The sequence below is a fragment of the Bos grunniens genome, chromosome 7, assembly GCF_055505025.1.
Source record: "Bos grunniens cultivar Pamir isolate PY7600 chromosome 7, Bosgru_T2T1.0, whole genome shotgun sequence".
NCBI classification, from domain to species: Eukaryota; Metazoa; Chordata; class Mammalia; order Artiodactyla; family Bovidae; genus Bos; species Bos grunniens.
This window is the reverse complement of record NC_141171.1, coordinates 11,777,755-11,794,517: the sequence shown is the minus strand read 5'-3', so window position 1 is coordinate 11,794,517 and position 16,763 is coordinate 11,777,755. Positions and strand designations below refer to the sequence as shown.

At 58.2% G+C, this 16,763-nt stretch overlaps 1 protein-coding gene across 9 annotated transcripts in view; it reads right to left on the bottom strand.

The window, feature by feature from the left end:
- Positions 1-16,763, bottom strand: part of RFX1 (regulatory factor X1) — a 35,498-nt gene that overhangs the window by 5,768 nt on the left and 12,967 nt on the right. For 5 of the 9 annotated variants that reach the window (XM_086408878.1, XM_086408875.1, XM_086408876.1 and 2 more), the window contains 8 exons: positions 12,258-12,367; positions 11,928-12,011; positions 10,792-10,899; positions 9,753-9,869; positions 8,654-8,749; positions 7,010-7,104; positions 2,782-3,160; positions 828-1,009 (listed from right to left, as the gene is read on the bottom strand). In XM_086408878.1, the coding sequence (XP_086265004.1) occupies positions 828-1,009; positions 2,782-3,160; positions 7,010-7,104; positions 8,654-8,749; positions 9,753-9,869; positions 10,792-10,899; positions 11,928-12,011; positions 12,258-12,359 (1,163 nt within the window). In that variant the 5' untranslated portion in view covers positions 12,360-12,367. Of the gene's footprint in view, positions 1-827; positions 1,010-2,781; positions 3,161-7,009; positions 7,105-7,869; positions 8,245-8,653; positions 8,750-9,752; positions 9,870-10,791; positions 10,900-11,927; positions 12,012-12,257; positions 12,368-12,936; positions 13,222-16,763 lie in introns of those variants that run through there. The other 4 variants (XM_086408874.1, XM_086408870.1, XM_086408871.1 and 1 more) reach the window with 2 other exon arrangements.

Genomic DNA, 16,763 nt, shown 5'->3' with positions numbered 1-16,763 from the left:
GGGGAAGCCATGGGGCCTATGGGGGCCAGGAGAGGCCCCCACCCGCAGACTGAGCTCTGTGAAGATAGGACCAAAGTCGGGGGCAGGCACTTAGCAAGTCTTTGCTGACTACTAGTCATAACAATTTGCCAGGCACTGTTCTGAGCACTGAGCACATGCGAAGGCACGTGTTTCTCATCTCTACCCTATGAAGGGTACTCCTAGCATCCTAGCCTGATAGCTGAGGAAACGGAGGCACAGAGAAACGAGGGACTCTGCCCAAGATTCTACATGCATGCCTGCCTGAATGAGGTGACACTCAGGCCTGAACTGGGAGCTGGAACCAAGAGAAGAGCAGGGCTTAGCCCAGAAAGGTGTGGGGGATCACAAAGGAGAGGCAGAGAAGGGTGGGCTCACGGGAGGGCTCCTTGCTCCTTCCTCTGTGAATTCACTGACTCACAGGCCGTGATTAAGCAATGACTGTGTGCAGCCCCCACACTCTCAAGGGGTGTGCATTTCAGCATCAGAAGACAGATCAGAAATGAGAAGTAACATGAAAGGCATCCTGGATGGGTGCTCAGGAGAAAAACTAGGTGAGATGGATGCCAAGGAGGTAGGGGAAAGCTGAAGTTTTAGTTAGGAGGGCCAGGGGATATTTGAGTCAGCAGACGGAGAAAGGCACAGAGTGCAAAGGCCCTGGGGCAGGAGCATGTGAGCGTCAGAGGAACTGAGACGAGGCCATTGGGGCTGGAGAGGAGTGAAGGGACAAGGGGAGCAGAGGACCTTGAAACTTAGGGTGAGGGCGGGCCTTACAGCCACTGGGGGCTGTCAGGGGCAGGTGGCCCCACCTGGTGCCCAGCCTGCGGGTACGCAGGCCCATGAAGACAGAGCGGATGAGCTTGCCGAAGGATGCGGCGTTGACGGGCTCCAGCTTCTGTTCCTGGCAGTGCAGCAGGTAGTGGCAGTACAGGGTGCTCCGCGGCAGGCTCACGCCCTCGGCCGTCTCATAGTTTTCCAGGAGCCACTGGACCTGGGGCCCGAGGGGCATGGAAGAATCAGAAGAATGCTAAGAATGGCTTCCATTTCTCAAGTGCTCGTCGCTAAGTGCTCTATTTATTTCCAATTGTGATCTTGACAACCATGCTGGCGAGGGTGTCATGTCACCCTTGCCCATGGGAACTAAATCCAGCAGAACTCTCTAGAACTGCGCTGTCCCAGGCCATCACCACTAGCTGCGGAGAGCTGTTAAATGAATGTAGGCGGAATGGAAAATGCCAGTGTCAAAAGGTCACGTCAAGTATGAGTCCATCCACAGAACATTCTCGAAATGACAGTGTTAGAGAAATGGGGAACAGATTCATGATGGCCAGGGGTCAGGAATGCTGGAAGGGAGGAGGGTAAGGGAGACTTTAAAAGGGTAGCACCAGGGAGATCTTTGCGGGGACAGGACAGTTCTGCATTCTGAGTTTGATGGTGGTTTCCCAAATCTACCCATGTTATAAAAAGACACAGAAGTAGATACCCCCATATAAGACCAATTGTCAGTTTCCGAGTTAGATACTGTACTACAGATACATAAATTGTAACGAGTGGGGTAACTTAGGTGGGGGGTCCACAGGGATCTCTGCAGCTTCTGTGACCATAATTCTTTCAAGATCATTTTTTCTGAAAAATAACTCAGCGACTTCCCTGGAGTCCAATGGTTAAGGATCCACCTGCCAATGCAGGGGACACGGGTCCGATCCCTGTTCTGGGAAGATCCCATGTGCCATGAGGCAACCAAGCCCGTGCACCACAACTACTGAAGCCCGCACGCTCCAGAGCTCATGCTCCGCAACAAGAGAAGCCAGCGAGTCAGAAGTCTGTGTCCCGCAACGACACAGACCAGGCACAAGTCCAAGCACAGTAACGAAGACCCAGTACAGCCAAAAGTAAATCATTTTTTAAAATTCTAAAATAAAAAAATAACAACAATTCTGTTTCTAGGACTATGAAACTCACATTTCCAGCACTCAATAGCCTCATGTGTCCCGAGGCCTGTACACTAGGCAGCAAGCAAAGAACATATCCATCACTGGAGGATGTTCTATCAGACAGCATGGGTCTAGGGGAACACATTTTCAGAACCCACTCGGGAGTCATGAAGTCAGTTATGGGGGTCATGACCAGCATTAAAAAATTCAGACTAGAAGCCAGGCTTCCTGGGTGCATGAGGGATGTCCTGTCTTCTGAGAAAGCTTCGGTCTTGGTAATGATGTCCACAATGGGTGGCCGTGGGAGAGGGCGGGAGTTAAACATGACGGGAAGCCATCGCTCAGACCTCAAGCTCCTGGAGGACAAGGACCATGCCGGGACACCCCACCACAGTCACAGAGCTGATGACAAGCCCCATCAGGATTAGGCCCTAGGGCTGTTCCACAGAGCTGCTCTGGGCACAGGAAGGTTATCTCACTGCCTTTCTGGACAGACACAGATCCTTGCTTCGGGTAGCTCCTGGCATGGTGGTGCCTGCATTTCTCGCCCCATGCTATCTATCTGCCATCGCCAGACTATCAGATTCGATGACACTTCCTTGGGTAATAGCTCCAAGAGCTTCAGGCGTATTAGCTGAGGCCCAGAGAGGCTGAGGAGGTTCCCTGAGGCCACAGAGTGAGGAGTCAACCCCAGGACCTCTTCACCTGAGTGCCCTGGCACCAGGCTACCCAGACTCCTGGGGACGGTGGCTGGCACCCATCGCCTGCTGCCCCTGCCCAGAGCCCCCCCACCAACCTCTGTCTCCTTTGGGGCTGGGTGGGCACTTACGGTGGCTGGTGAGGCACGGGTGGTGTGCGAGTAGGACTGACTGGCACCGCCCAGCATGTAGCCGCCTTGGATCACGTAGGTGCCTGCTCCACCGCCGCTGCCGCCGCCGCCGCCACCACCCCCACCCCCACCACCCCCGCCGCTGCTGCTGCTGCCGCTGCCACTGCCGCTGCTGCTGCTGGCTCCACTCCCACTGCTGGTGGAGCTGGCGACAACCTGGCTTCCAGACACGTACATGGGCACGGAGCCGCTGCTGGCCACCGCCTGGGAAGTGGCCGGGGTGCTGACCTGGGCAGCCGTGCCCGCGGCCTCGTAGTAGCTGGTGCCTGCCGTCTGCGGGTACAGTGGCGTCTCAGAGTAGGAGTAGGTGCTGGAGCGGCTACAAAAGAAGTAGAGGGCAGGAGACAGGGGATAAGAGCTGGGTGGCCCAGGGGCATAATGAGGGGGGCCCTGCAGTGGAGGTGGGGGGTAGCAGGGCAGCAACAGCCCCATGCACTGCACACCCCACAGTGCCTGATGGGCAATTCTTCACTGAATCCTCAAAACAGTCCTGTGACTTGGGAGTCCCCGCTTCAGCCGTGAGGAACTGAGACTGGAAGAGCTGAGTAAATTGCAACGGGCTAAATACTTCAGTCACTCAGAAAACAAACTATTGAGAGAATTCCCTGGCAGTCTAGGGGTTGGGACTCCTCGCTCCCACTGCTGGGGGGCCTGGTCGGGGAACTCAAATTGCTCAAGCCTGGTGGTGCAGCCAAAAAAAAAGACCAACAACTACTGAAGGCCTGCTTGGGCAGTGTTCTAGGTACGCTGGACCCAACAGTGGACACAAGAGAAAAGGCCCCACCCTGGGGTCTGGGGGAGGTTAACGTCCTAGCAAGGGAGCCAGAGGAGAAGCCAAGTGCAAAGGTAAATTGAGGGCACTTTGGAAGGTGGCACATGTCAAGGGACACGAGGTGCAGGAAGTGGGTGGGGAAAAGTGAGAGCTCTACTTCTAAATCCATCGGCTGCCACCATGAGGGGCTGGTCAGCGACGACTATTAAGGCGCACATATGTTTCGCTTTGACCCAGCGACCCATCCCGCCCTGGAGAGGTCTCCAACTATTCGGTCACATGAACTCAAGGCTGCAAATCGTAGCAAGGATAACATGGATGGTTGGGGGTGGGGGGTGGGGTCTATCTCTACTGGGATGTCAAGTTAAAAGCTGATGATTTCCTATGTGGGGGTGAGAGAGGAGGAGGAAGGTCTTGAGGTCCCACCAAAGAACAAGGTCCAGTATGTTCCATTAGGTGAACAAAAGAGGCAGGGAGGGGTATGGATGATACTTCGGGAAGAAGGGAGAGATCGCATGGCATTTCATTATCTGTATCTGCTATTCGTTGGGGTGAAGGGTGTGTGGACAGGGGCAGCCACTTCACTAAACATGGTTGGGTACAGGTTTGATTTTTGAGCCCTCTCAATCCCCTGGAGAAGGAAATGGCAACCCACTCCAGCATTTTTGCCTGGAGAATCCCATAGACAGAGGAGCCTGGTGAGCTATAGTCTGCGAGGTCGCAATAAGACAGATACAACTGAAGCAACTTGGCTCACACGCACAATGTATTAGGCGTTTGAAAACATAAGCTGGGCTTCCCTGGTGGCTCAGTGTGTCAAGAATCTGCCTGCCAATACAGGAGACATGGGTTTGATGCCTGGTCTGGGAAGATCCCACACGCTGTGGAGCAACTAAGCCCATGTACCACAACTACTGAGCCTGTGCCCTGGAGCTCAGGAGCTCCAACTACTGAAGGCTGGGAGCTCTAAAGTCCGTGCTCCACAACGAGAGAAGCCACTGCAATGAGAAGCCTGTGCATCGCAACTAGAGTAGCCCCCGCGTGGCACAGCTAGAGTAAGCCCACGCAGCACTGAAGACCCAGCGCAACCAAAAATAAAGAAATAAAATAAAAGTAATTATAAAAAACATAAGCTAAAATGTTAAAATCCAGAAAGGAGGGAGGCCCGTCAGGAGTGTCCTTGGCCCAGAAGGTGCTGAAGGATGCCGGGGAGCGGAGTCCTACGGGCCTCCCAGAGCAGCAAGGAGAGCAACTGGGGTGGTGGTGGGAGTGTGGTCACTCCTGGTATACAGCATCATCCATCAGACCCCAGGATGCAGCTCTTGTTCACTGTGTCCTGGTTCACACACCTACATAGTCCACATCATGGCACGAGTGACTCCAGAAGTGTGTGACCTGAGCCAGTACTGCTAAGTGCCCCTGCCACCCCCTTTGGCAGGAACCAAAACCAGCCCAGCACCCTACCTGCAACACTGTGCTCTCAGAAAATGTTGCTATGGCAACTGTTTGCCAAATGACTACCAGAATGAATGTGTGTATCTACCTCGACCACCTGATACAAAGAGCCAACTCACTGGAAAAAAAAACCCTGATGCTGGGAAAGATTGAGGGCAGGAGGATAAGGGGATAACAGAGATTAAGATGGTTAGATAGCATCACTGACTCAGTGGACATGAGTTTGAGCAAACTCCGTAAGACAGTGAAGGACAGGGAAGCCTGATGTGCTGCAGTTCATGGGTTCACAAAGAGTCAGACACGACTTAGCGACTGAACGACAACAACTGGACACAGGCTAAACCGGGCCATGGATAGAAGCCCAGGGGGTGTGGCTTTAGTCAGAGCAGGAATCCAGACCAGCAAAGGGCTGGAAAGGTGGAAATGACCCACTGTGAGGGAGAGATAGAAGATATGGTGCCCTCAAGAAAGTCATACAGCAGAAGAATCTGATGGTAACAGCGGAGTTACTGTGTGATCACTCACACGCTATAGTCACGGAGGGAAGAATTGAAACAGAAGCCAAAGACAGACCAGGGAGAGGCAGAAGAGCCCTTGGGGGCCCTCGGGAGCTAGGCTCCTCTCTGGAATGTCCTCGGTGGCCCCCGCCAGCACTGGTCACCTGCACAGATGAGAGCCAGGCAGTGCGGGAAATTAATCAACAGAACCATGAGGTCGCTGGATGCTGTAGACCATGACTCAGGGGCCGGGGCCCCACACCCACAGGATCAGGACCCAGGGATCAAGTCATTCCATGAGCTAATCCACCCCCAGTGTCATGCCCACAGGGACAGGTGGTTGGGACGTGAGAAAGACATCAGGCAAATGCAAAGAAAGTCAATGAAACTTCTCAAAACTGAAATAATTCATGTGTCCATGGGATTCTCCAGGCAAGAATACTGGAGTGGATTGTCATGCCCTTCTCCAGCAGATCTTCCCAACCCGGGGATCAAACCCGCGTCTCCTGCCTTGGCAGGCAGGTTCTTTAGCACTAGTGCCCCCTGGGAAGCTGAACGGACAACTAGAATAACTCTAAGTCCTGGAATTATTACTGTGAAGAAGGGGAGACAGAAGGTGGTGGTGTGTGGAGGATCCCCAGCAAGGAGCCAGAGCTGAGGTTAGGGCAGGCCTGGGGCTGACATATGCCTGATATGGCAGGTACTAAGGCAGAGCCATGTACAGCAGCAGAGAGTGGAAGTCGTCTACGTGCTAGCTGGGGGTGACTGGCCATATGACATTCATGCTGTGACTGAGCAGTGGAGTTACACACGGTGATTAAAGAGAATAACTGAGACCCACATGGTGAGCTCCAAGCTATGTGGCAGGGGAAGAAACAGGGGACAGAACACACTGCCTCTATTTCTCAACACACAAAGCAGGTAATTTCTATTCTCAGAGTATCTCAGGGAGGAAACAAAGAAATGGGGCGCAGCATCTCCTCTGGGGCAGGCTTGGGGATCAGGAGTAAAGATTTCTTCTTCACTGTTTAACGTTCCTTACTCATTAAAAATTTTATCTTGTAAAATTAAACTTCTTTTCCTTTTTTGCAATTTCTTTTCGGGCCATGTCTTGTGACGTGTCAGATCTTAGTTCCCTGATCAGGGATCGAACCTGCGCCCCTGGCATCGGAAGCGCAGTCTCAACCACTGGACTGCCAGGGAAGTCCATGTTTTTTTGTTTTTTTGCAAAGAACCAGAGCCCCCTCCCTGACTCCAAAGCCTGACGCAATGCTGGAACGCCTTTCCCAACATGCCAGGGTCCCCTCTGCTTCACTGTTATCACCTGTTTTCACCTTGAAGGCTAGCTGGTCTGCTGGAGACTGGGGCTTCAAGTTCTGGGAAGGGATCCTGAGCAGACCCATGCTCCTCCTCCTGTCCCTTCCCCCACCCCCGCCCCACTCACATGGCACTCGCCGTGTAGCTGGCATCGCCACCCTCCACGTACTGCACTTGGCTGGGGTACACGTGTGAGACCGGCACCTGCTGGAGCTGCTGCACCTGGCATGGGAGGAAGGGGACACAGAGGGTCAGGGGTGGGTTGGCTCCCCACCTCCCTGCTTCTCAAAGTCTGGCAGCTGGCCAAGCTCACGGGGACTCCCAGATCCCCGGCTGGGAGGCTGCACTTAGGGGCTCTCTGAACACCCTGGACAGGGCCAGGGCTGGGAATGAGGCACAGCGGCGTCAGGAAAAGCCAGGCCTCTCTGCTTGAACTGGGGACAGCAAGGGTAGGGTTGAGATGAGGTGGGTGGAGGGGACCCCAGACAGGGTCCTACTGCGGGCATGAAAGCTGAACCCCAGCGGCAGAGCCAAGTTCTGGTACAAGCCTGACGGTTAAGCCGGCCGGAGCCGGGAACTAGCCATGGCTGTAGGAGAGGCGCCTGCATCAGGGAGGGACCCCTGCCTATGGGGGCGGGGCCTAGGTGCACAGGATGCGACGGGCGGAGCCGGGACCAGGGCTGGGGCCCCACTGGTGGGCCAGAATCTGGAACTACTGACAAAGCGGGGCGGGGGCGGGGCCTGAGTTCCCCACCCATCCCCCATCCCAGTCTGTAGGGGCAGAGCCTGGGACCAGGAGCCCGCTTTGGTAGGGCGGGGGGGGGGGGGGGGGGGGGGGGGGGGGCGGTGCGGTAATCAGAGATGGGTTCCCAGGCTGTCTGGGTGGAGGTGGGGTCTAAAGGGCCTGCGGGGCCGGGCGCGGGCCGGGGCCGGCGGATCCCGCCCCCGCCCGCCCCTCGCACCCCCGCCCGTGCGTCCGCCACCTACTTTGAGGGCCGTGGCGGCCGTGCCGAACACTAGCACCTGGGGGACTCTCTGGATCCTGACCCTCTGGTCGGGGCTGGCTCGGGCCGGCAGCCCGGGTAGTGGCTCGAGGACCACTTTCTGCTGCGGCAGGAGCAGGTGCGGGGGCAGGAAGCCCACCAGCTCCACCCACTGCTCGGCGCCCGGCTCGTAATGGGGCGGCAGCGGCTCGGGGCTGCCTAGCTGCGCGGCCTCCCCGCGGCAAGCTGGCGGTTCCGGGGCCAGCGCACCCGGCCCGGGCCCAGGCGTGGGCGGCCGGGGCGGCGGCGGCTCCGGTGGCGGCGTGGGCCAGGGCTCTTGCTGCTCTGCCTTCCTAGCGGGAAACTGACTGCCTGAGCTCTGGAGGACAAACAGAGATACTGAGGGGTCACCGGGGCCGGCAGCGGGCGGCTGTCCAGGCCTCCACCGCCCACCGGGCTGCTGACACTAGGCAGCAACCCGACCAGAAGACCCCACCCGGTGTCAGGGAAGGGGCAATCCAGAGCTCTCTCTGAGCAAAGCCTGGACCCTGAACTGCCCGGTGCTGGCAAAGAGGAAGGCTTGAGGCCCATGGTTGGAATTGGGAGTCCAGGGTGGGGCTGGGTTTCTCAAAGTTCCAGCTACCACCCTCCACCCAGACCCCCCCAGGGGGGCTGCATTCCCTCCCTGCGGCCTGAGGGGCCTGCACCTTCCCCGCCCCCGCTCCCCCCCCCCCCACCTCCGGGACTGAGCCCCAGTTTGCCCAGAGGCATGTGGGTGAGACACACACCTCTTGAGCCACATGGACCGGCTGGAGTCCTTGCACGGTGAGCTGCTGCACGGGGCCAGCTTTGGGCACCTGTGGAGTGGCCTGAACCACCGACCTCTGCGGGGAGGGAAAGGCAAGTCAGACTGCGATAGCCATGGCCAGGATGGCTGCCCGCCTGTCCTCAAGCGCCACCCCTGTCCCCAGCACTGGCAGCCTTTCTCCAGCTTTTCACTACTGGCCCCACATCATGTGGCTTCCAGGTTCCTTAGCAGGTTGACTCTGGGTGCCATGGTGAACCCGGGCTCTACCAGGTGAGGCTGACAGGAAGTAGGACTGAGAGCTGAACTTGGAGCTGACCGAGGAGGGGTCCCTGCTCCCCACCCCAACTGCCTACATGGTCATCCCGCACCTCGGCATCCAGCAAGTCCTCACTTCCATGCTATGGCGGGGACGCCGGCATTACCCTCAGAGCAGAGTGAGGGACAGAGGCTGGGAGGCGGGGAGCAGCTGAGTGATGAACTCAGGGCTAGATTCCGAGGGGCTGTGGTGTCTGGCTGGAGAATATCTGTTGAGTCCTTCAGGGTGGAGTTTCTGCTTTCCTCCAGGGAGAGCATCTATGGCTTTCATCTGGTTTTCTGAGGGGGTGGAAACCACCCCCCAACCTGACTGGTAATGACCAAATGACAGACAACCCTTGCCTTATAACCTGCTCTGGCCACGGTGCCTGGCAGCTCAAAGTGAGGCCTCCTCTGGAAGATGGGGCATGGACTTAACAGGCTGAGGCCTCTCCCTGAGCCCCTTGGGGGCGAGCCAGGACTTGGCTCCAGGCAAATGGGCCTGGAGATGCCAAGGTTGCTTCTCGAAGCTGTTCCCAGTGCCTATTCAGTCTGAGGTGCTTTCCACAGCAGCCCCAACCACCTAGCTCCCTGGCCCTCAGTATTTAGATGAGAACGTAGAGTCTGGAGAGAAGCAGAGCTGCTTGCCGCAGGCCCCGGTGGCCGGCTGGGGTTGGACCCCCACCGGCTTCCCCACCACCACCCCGACAAACAGCTTTAGGAGGATGCAGAGGCCACTGGGCTGGCACCCCTTGCCCCTGCCACCGCCCGCCTTGGCCTGGCACCTCTTGGGTGACGGGGACACTCTGCTGGACGCCATGGACTTGCAGCTGCTGTGGCACCGTGCCCGTGGGGGCCCCGGCCGTCTTGCCGGAGGAGCTGTTGGCCTGCACGGGTGACCGCTGCAAGGGAAGGAGGCGCAGAGTGTGAGGCAGCCGGGCCCTGACAAACCCTGTCCCAAGAGTTATTCGGGGAGGACAACGGCTGGGGGGGACGTCTCCCAGCCACCTAAGCTGATAACTGTCCCGGGCGTCCAGACGCCTGGTCCCTCCCGCAGCCCCAGGGATCCCAGGGCAAGGCTCAGAGTTCAGCCCAGAGATGCTGGGGAGGCCCGTCTTCCCCAGTGAGGAGGATGAGGACTTTGGCCTCCACTCAGCGGCCCCCAGCTGCCTCCATCAGCAGCTGGACTGCAGCCCTGAGGTGAGAAAGGCTAGGTCTGGGGGTCCCCACTTTCCAGATGAGTTGTGAAGGCGCAGATGGGAAGGGACGTGTGCAGGGCCACACAGCTGTGAGTGGTGGTACCAAGTGCTGACCTTGGGTGGGCTGGCTGCAGAGCCCCCATCAGCTCTGTGTCATGGGAAGTAGATGAGGGGTGGGTATCATTACTTGTTTCATGCCTCGAAAACTCTAGGCTCAGAAGGCTCTGAGGGCCTGTCCAGAGACCCCCAGAACTGAATGTCTCAGCCTGGGACCTCAAAGTCTGACTGCTGACACCCATCCTCCCAGCCATCCACGGCTCGCCTGCCTCCACATCCTCATGGGAATTAGGGGTCCTCAGTATTCACACTATGGTTGGAAGACGGCCACTTTTGCTTCCTGGGATGCAGGGCCCAGAGCTGGAACTTTGAGATTCATCCTGGCCCAGGAGAGAAGGTGCCTCCTCCTGGAGCCAAACTCAGCTCAGAGCCAGCAGAGCAGAGCCAGCAGAGCAGAATCCAGCGGCCGAGCCTCCCACACCCAGGCTCAACAGGGACTTCAAAGGAGGGAGTCCTCACTCCTTTGGGGAGAGGGGCGGGGAGGATGGCTGAAGGGGCCACCACCTACCTCGGGGGGTGAGTGCACTTGCTGGGTGCCATGCACCGTCAGGGAGACCTGGCCGCCCTTGCCGCCCGGGGCTGTGCTCTGCACTACCAGACGCTGCGTGGGAAGAGCCTGGAGCGAGAAGGGAGAAGGACCATAGTTCACTGACAATGACCTGTGTGCGTGTAGGTTTTTCTTTTTTGCCCTCCTCAAGGCATGTGGGATCTCAGTTCCCGGACCAGGGATCGAGTTCCCTGCATTAGAAGTGCAGAGTCTTAACCACTGGACCACCAAGGAAATCCCCTGGCCTGTGTGTTTTTAATGTGCACCTGTGCTGTGCCAGGGGCTTCCCTGGTGGCTCAGTGGTAAAGAACCCACCTGCCAGTGCAGGAGATGTGGGTTCGTTCAATCCCTGGGTCGGGAAGATCCCCTGAAGAAGGAAATGGCAACTCACTACACTATTCTTGCCTGGGAAATCCCATGGACAGAGGAGCTTAGTGGGCTACAGTCCATGGGGTCGCAAAAGAGGGGGACACGACTGAGTGACTCAACAGCAATGTGCTGAGCCAGGTGCTATCTTAGCGCTTCCTGCCTGCGGGCTCCCGGAATTGCCCACACAGTCCCGATGCGTGGTGGCTCCTGAATTTCAGAGGGTGACAGCGAGGCTTAGGACAGCAGAAGCAATTGCCCAAGGTCCTGGAGCCCATACTCAGCAGAGCTGAAGTTTTTTCCCAGGGCACCTGGCTCCATGGGCCTCAAAATGTGCTCCCACCCTGAAAACTGGGCAGGACTTTGTCCCAGTTCATGCCAGACCCCAGCGGCCGCTGTGCAGCCTTGCAGCCCACAGATCACTGTGCACTTGCTCCCGGTGCTGGGCTCTTGGTTCCTAACAGGCTTTGGGTTCTCTGCTCTGGAACATCAGGGTTGGACAGGAACACCAGCCGTGTTCCTGTCAATCCTCAGGTCTCTCTGTTAAGATGACTCCTGCAGCTCCTTCTTGCCCGATGGGCCCTGCCTGACACGGCCTCACTGCCCACCCCAGGGTAGGCCCCACATCCTCGAGGCTGGTGCGGGCAGATCCGAGCAGGCTCCAGGGGTTGGTTGTACACCCTGGGAGGGCTCTGAGAGTGGGGTGTGGGGGCCAGAGGCGGGGCGCTTACCTGCTGGGACACCGGGATGTTGGTGAGCTGGAGGGGTGACACGTGGCCCGGCTTGGCCTGCACACTTGTCTGGACCAGTAGCCGCTGTGGGGAAAGGAAGAAGGGCCTGAACCGGACTGGTTTCCCCAGGGAGGCCTGGCCGGGGTGGGGGAAAGGCGGGGTGGAGGGGTAGGGATTTTTTTTTTAGCAGTGAGCATCTTGATAAGAACAGGTGAGCAGATGGCTCCAGCAGCAGGACTGGGGGTGGGGGGAAGCAAGGTCACTATAGCCATAGCCCCACTGCCCGCGCGGCGTGCTCTCTGTCCACCCTGGGGGCGGGGCGTGTCCTACCTGCTGGGTGCCCTGCACCTGCTGAACCACCTGAGTGGGGACTCCGGTCTGGCTAGCCGTGGAGCCCGGGCTGGCCTCTGACACAGTCTCGCTGGCCCGCATGGCACCCTCTGTGGGGAAAGGTCACCAGGTCAGCTCTGCCTGCTGCCTCCACCCCCACCCTGAGCCTGAGGCCGTCTAGATAGATGCTGCTGCCTGAAGCCAGCTCCAGATGAGGCTAGGCCTCTCCAGGAATCCTGTCTGGCCCCTGTCCAGCCGCAAGACTGCCCATTGGAGTGGGCTAGGGGCCACAAGGACCTATAATCCTTAACACCCATTAGCAGCCACCCCCGCCCCCTCGACCTCATTGTCCTGAAGTCAGTGTCCAGAAGGGTTGACTGACAAGCCAAGATGCAGTGGAGGCTTGGGGAGATGAACTCCTTTGCCCAGCAGGCAGGACTGTGGACCATGACCGACCCCATCAACCCCACCTCCCAGGGGTCCCACAGCCCTGGAAAGCATCAGGACCACCTGCCTTGAGGTGACCCCTGGCTTCCCAGGATCGGAAGCTGGTCAGAGGAGTGACCCCAGAAAGTTTCACCAGCCTGCTGTCAAACACCCCCTCCTCCCTTGCCACTGTCAGAGCTTCCCTGTCCTCGGTGGGGGTGGGGGGGCAGGAGCTGGGCAGGTGGGTACTCACGCTGATAGGCAGCCAAGAAGAGGCAGTCATAGAACATGGTGCCCCCCTTCCGCCCCAGTCCCTGCCCGTCAGTCCCCAGGAGCCTGCCCGGCACTCCTTGATCCTTGCCCACCTCTCCAGAACAGCAGGGTGCGCGGGCGGCTTTATACCTGCAACCTTGGGGAGCTAATCCCCCCAGCGCTCCTGGCAGTCCTCTTGGGATAAACATACTTCCCTCCCAGCCCGAGCGGGGCCTTTGAGGGGCTGGGGCTATGCTCTGGGGTCAAGAGGGAGGCTGGTACCCAGAGATGCTTTCAGGAAGGTGCAGGTCGGGTTTCATGCACATCTTGCTAAGTGATTAGCAGGACAGCTGAGAGGGAGGAGCATGGGGCGAGTGTCCCCAGAGGCACTGGTTGGGAGACCCTCATCCCAGCTGGGACACCAGCCACCCCACCCCCTTTATCTCCTGGTTACTCCCAGCAGTTTCAGAGGTGGGGTGGGGCTGGGACCAGAGTCACAGGCCAGGCCTAGGCTGAGGCCCCAAAGGCAGGGAGATGCAGACTCAGGCATGTGGGTAAGGAGGCATGTGTCTGAGCCGAGGGCCTGTGGGGGACACAAAAGGCTCGCAGCGTCCTTTTGGGTCTCAGCCTCTAAAGTGGGGAGCTAGGCCTTGGCTGTTGCAGGGAGACATGGAGAAGGGACTGGCTAGAACAGAAAGGTGGCCGCATGCAGGTAGAAGCAAAGACCTCAGGGGCCAAGTCTGAAGCACAGCACACGACTGTGTATGCTAGGTGTGGGCCAGACGTGGGGGAGGCCCTGGGACAACTCTGCAGCTCGTTCGAGGAGACACTGATTCCTCTGTTTTGCTAGAATCACCCCTCGCAACCACTCAGGCTTCCCTGTCATCATCAAAGAGGAGGCCCTCACTGAGCCGGCCCGCGGGGAGAAACCCGAGAAAGCACCCAGTCCCGTGAGGGCCCCGGCACACCTGGGTGTCCATGGCCCAAGGGACAGTGCCTGACCCAGGAGGCCCGTGGCAGGTTCAGCCTGGCTCAGGGTGGGCAGCGAGTTGGGGGCTTCTCCCATCCCCTCCAACACCCTGGTACTCTGATGAAAAGGGCAAGGTTGGTCCTTGAGTGGGGACCCGGAGCAGCTGGAGGCCTGGGGACTTGCTGGGATCCAGCATCACCTGGGATAAGGAAGATCCAGGAGACAGTCTTGCCCATCTCCTGCTTCAGGGGTGGCCCTTAAGGCTGGAACCCCCATCCTGGCCAGGCTGCATCACGAGGATGAGCAGGTGAGATTCTATAGTCTACTCTTTAGACGAGGGGCTTCCTGTGGCCAAGGTGGGACTCCTGCCACAGTGTCTCGCCCTGGCTCTGCGTGTGCACGTGTCTGCGTGAGGGACCCTGAGTCCGTGAGCATCAGCATCTGTCTGCAAGCTCCACTTTGCACATGCACACAGGCCAGAAAGGGCCCCGCCGTCTCAAATCTCTAGCCAGGAAGCGGCAGCTGATTTCCTGTCCCTCGATCTGATGAGCTTCTCTTCCTCCCTGGCCCCTGCACTTACTTTCTCACTGAGACCTACTCTGGCCTCACAGGCCACTTTGAGCTACTTGGGAGAGGACAGAGGGAAGCCTGAGAGGCTGGACTCCAAGACGGGACCCAGGTCACCACAGACCACACATGGGGCCGTCTGTTCCTCTTCCTCCTGATCCTTCGCTCCCGTCCTGCCAATGATTTCAGTCAACAGCTCATTGGGAGGGGAGCCTGTGGATTCCTGATGCCCCTAGGGCCCTGGGTCCCTTGTCTGTCCTGACCTCAGTTTCCCCATCTATGCTTGGGGACACTGATAAACACCTTCCGGGTCCCTCATCTTGACACAAGTCTTGGACTTCCAGGGGCTCCAAGTGAGACAGAAGCAGGGAAGAGAGGCTGGACATGATCCCTTCTTCAGTCCAGCCCTATCCCCTTCCACCGGCTTGGTCTCATCTTTCTAGGGATGGCCGGCAGGACTCACAAGGTCTTCCTTCCACTTGGGTTTTGGGTGATAGCCTGGTGGCCTCTGAGGACGGGGTATTATGGATCTAGAGGAGTGTTCCTAAGCTGGAAATTTGAGCTTCCTTCCCATCACCTCCAAAGTCACCTTAGGGCAGAGCTCCTGAGGACTGGGCGAGAGGAGCTGCTTCTACGGCAGCGCTCCTGGCTGGCTTCCAGTCTGGGCTCCATGTCTGGCTCCTGGGCCCCGCCCTGCCTCCTGCCTGCAACTCCCTGGGTCCCTGCTCAGCTCACATTGCTTCTGGCTCCGGAGGAGCCCCAGGCACCTTGCTGCAGCCTTTGCTGGTGTTAGTTACACCCCCACCTCCACCTCCAGGACCGGCTCACGTGGCCCAGAGGCCACCCTTAGATAAAAGGGACACTAAGGGTTACAAAGGAACCCTCAGAAATCACTGCCAGGGGTGGGGGAGGGGTCAACGAAGCCACAGGAGTCCTCATAGAACAAATCAAGGAAGCAGTGTCTGGTAACCATTCCGGGGACAGGCCTGCTGCTGGCAGAACCAGGAGCAGAAGGGACAGGCAGTTCCCCAGGACCACTGTGAAAGATAATGAGGCCACTGACCAAAGAAAGGAGGCTGAGATTCACATCCACAACCGGTCACATCAACACCGCAACCCACCCACACTGAGTGCCCCACAGCATGATGGGGGCCAGGAGAGGGGGGTACCGAAGGCTTTGACCAGTAGGTACCAGGGCCTCCCTGAGGGTGGAGGAGGGGGGTGGTGGGAGGAGCTGGAGAAGACAAGGGAAGAGAGGAGACGGGCTGGGACTTGGGGGATGCTGGGGTCTACAGTCGTGCGTCCATTCCAGACCCTTGTTCTGGGGACCCCAGACACAGCAAGCAACAAAAGCCAGCACTCAGGAGGTCCAGGGCCAATAAGTGGAGGCTATGAAAAGTCCTCTAGCAGCGACAGGCAAGCCCTCCTGCCTGCTCTCTGCTGCCCAGAGGCCCCGAGATGGGATGGGAGCGCTGAGCTGGGTCAGGTCAGCATTCATGAGGGATAAGCCACCAGAGGGTCTGGGATGGGAGAGCTCCAGGCAAAGGGCAACGAGAGTGCCAAGGCCCAGAGACGAATTGAGCCTGGAAGTTTTGCGGAGCCACAGGAAAGCCAGTGGGGCTGAAGCAGGAATGTAGGGGGCAAGGTTGATACCAGATGGGGCTGGGTGGCCAGCAGGCCTGGATGGCCAGAGTCAGGAGGTTGGACTTTTGTCAGTAGCGGCGCAGGGAGTGTGGAGCTGGTCCCTATCACAGGGATCCAGATCTCCTAGAGGCAAGAAAGGCCAGGCCAGGCTTTCTCAGAGAGTGCCCCCAGGGCCACCTGCTTTGGAATAATCCGGGTTGAGCTGGGACATAATGGAATCGAATCAACAGTTATCAAGAGGCTCCCTCTGGTTGCTGTTGGGGAGGACTGTGAAGGGTCTGAACAGAGGCTGGACCAGGGTAGGGGACAGGGAGGTGGGAGAGGTGGTGGGTTCTGGTTGGATTTAGGACATGGAGCCCAGACAGCTTGCTTGCTCAAGGATGGGTAAGACAGGGGACCTCCCTGGTGGTCCAGTGGTTACGACTCTGCACTCCCAAGGCAGGGGCGGCATGGTTTCGATCCCTGGTTGGGGAACTAGCATTCTGCATGCCACGCCATGCAGCCAGGAAAAAAAAAAAGGATGGGTAAGACAGGAGTCAAGGCTGACCCTGGCCTGGGGTGGGGGGAGAGAGAGGGTGATATTTACTAGGACAAGGAAGTCTCAAAGGAGGCCAGATTTGAAGAAGCAAAGAAATTCCAGATTGCCA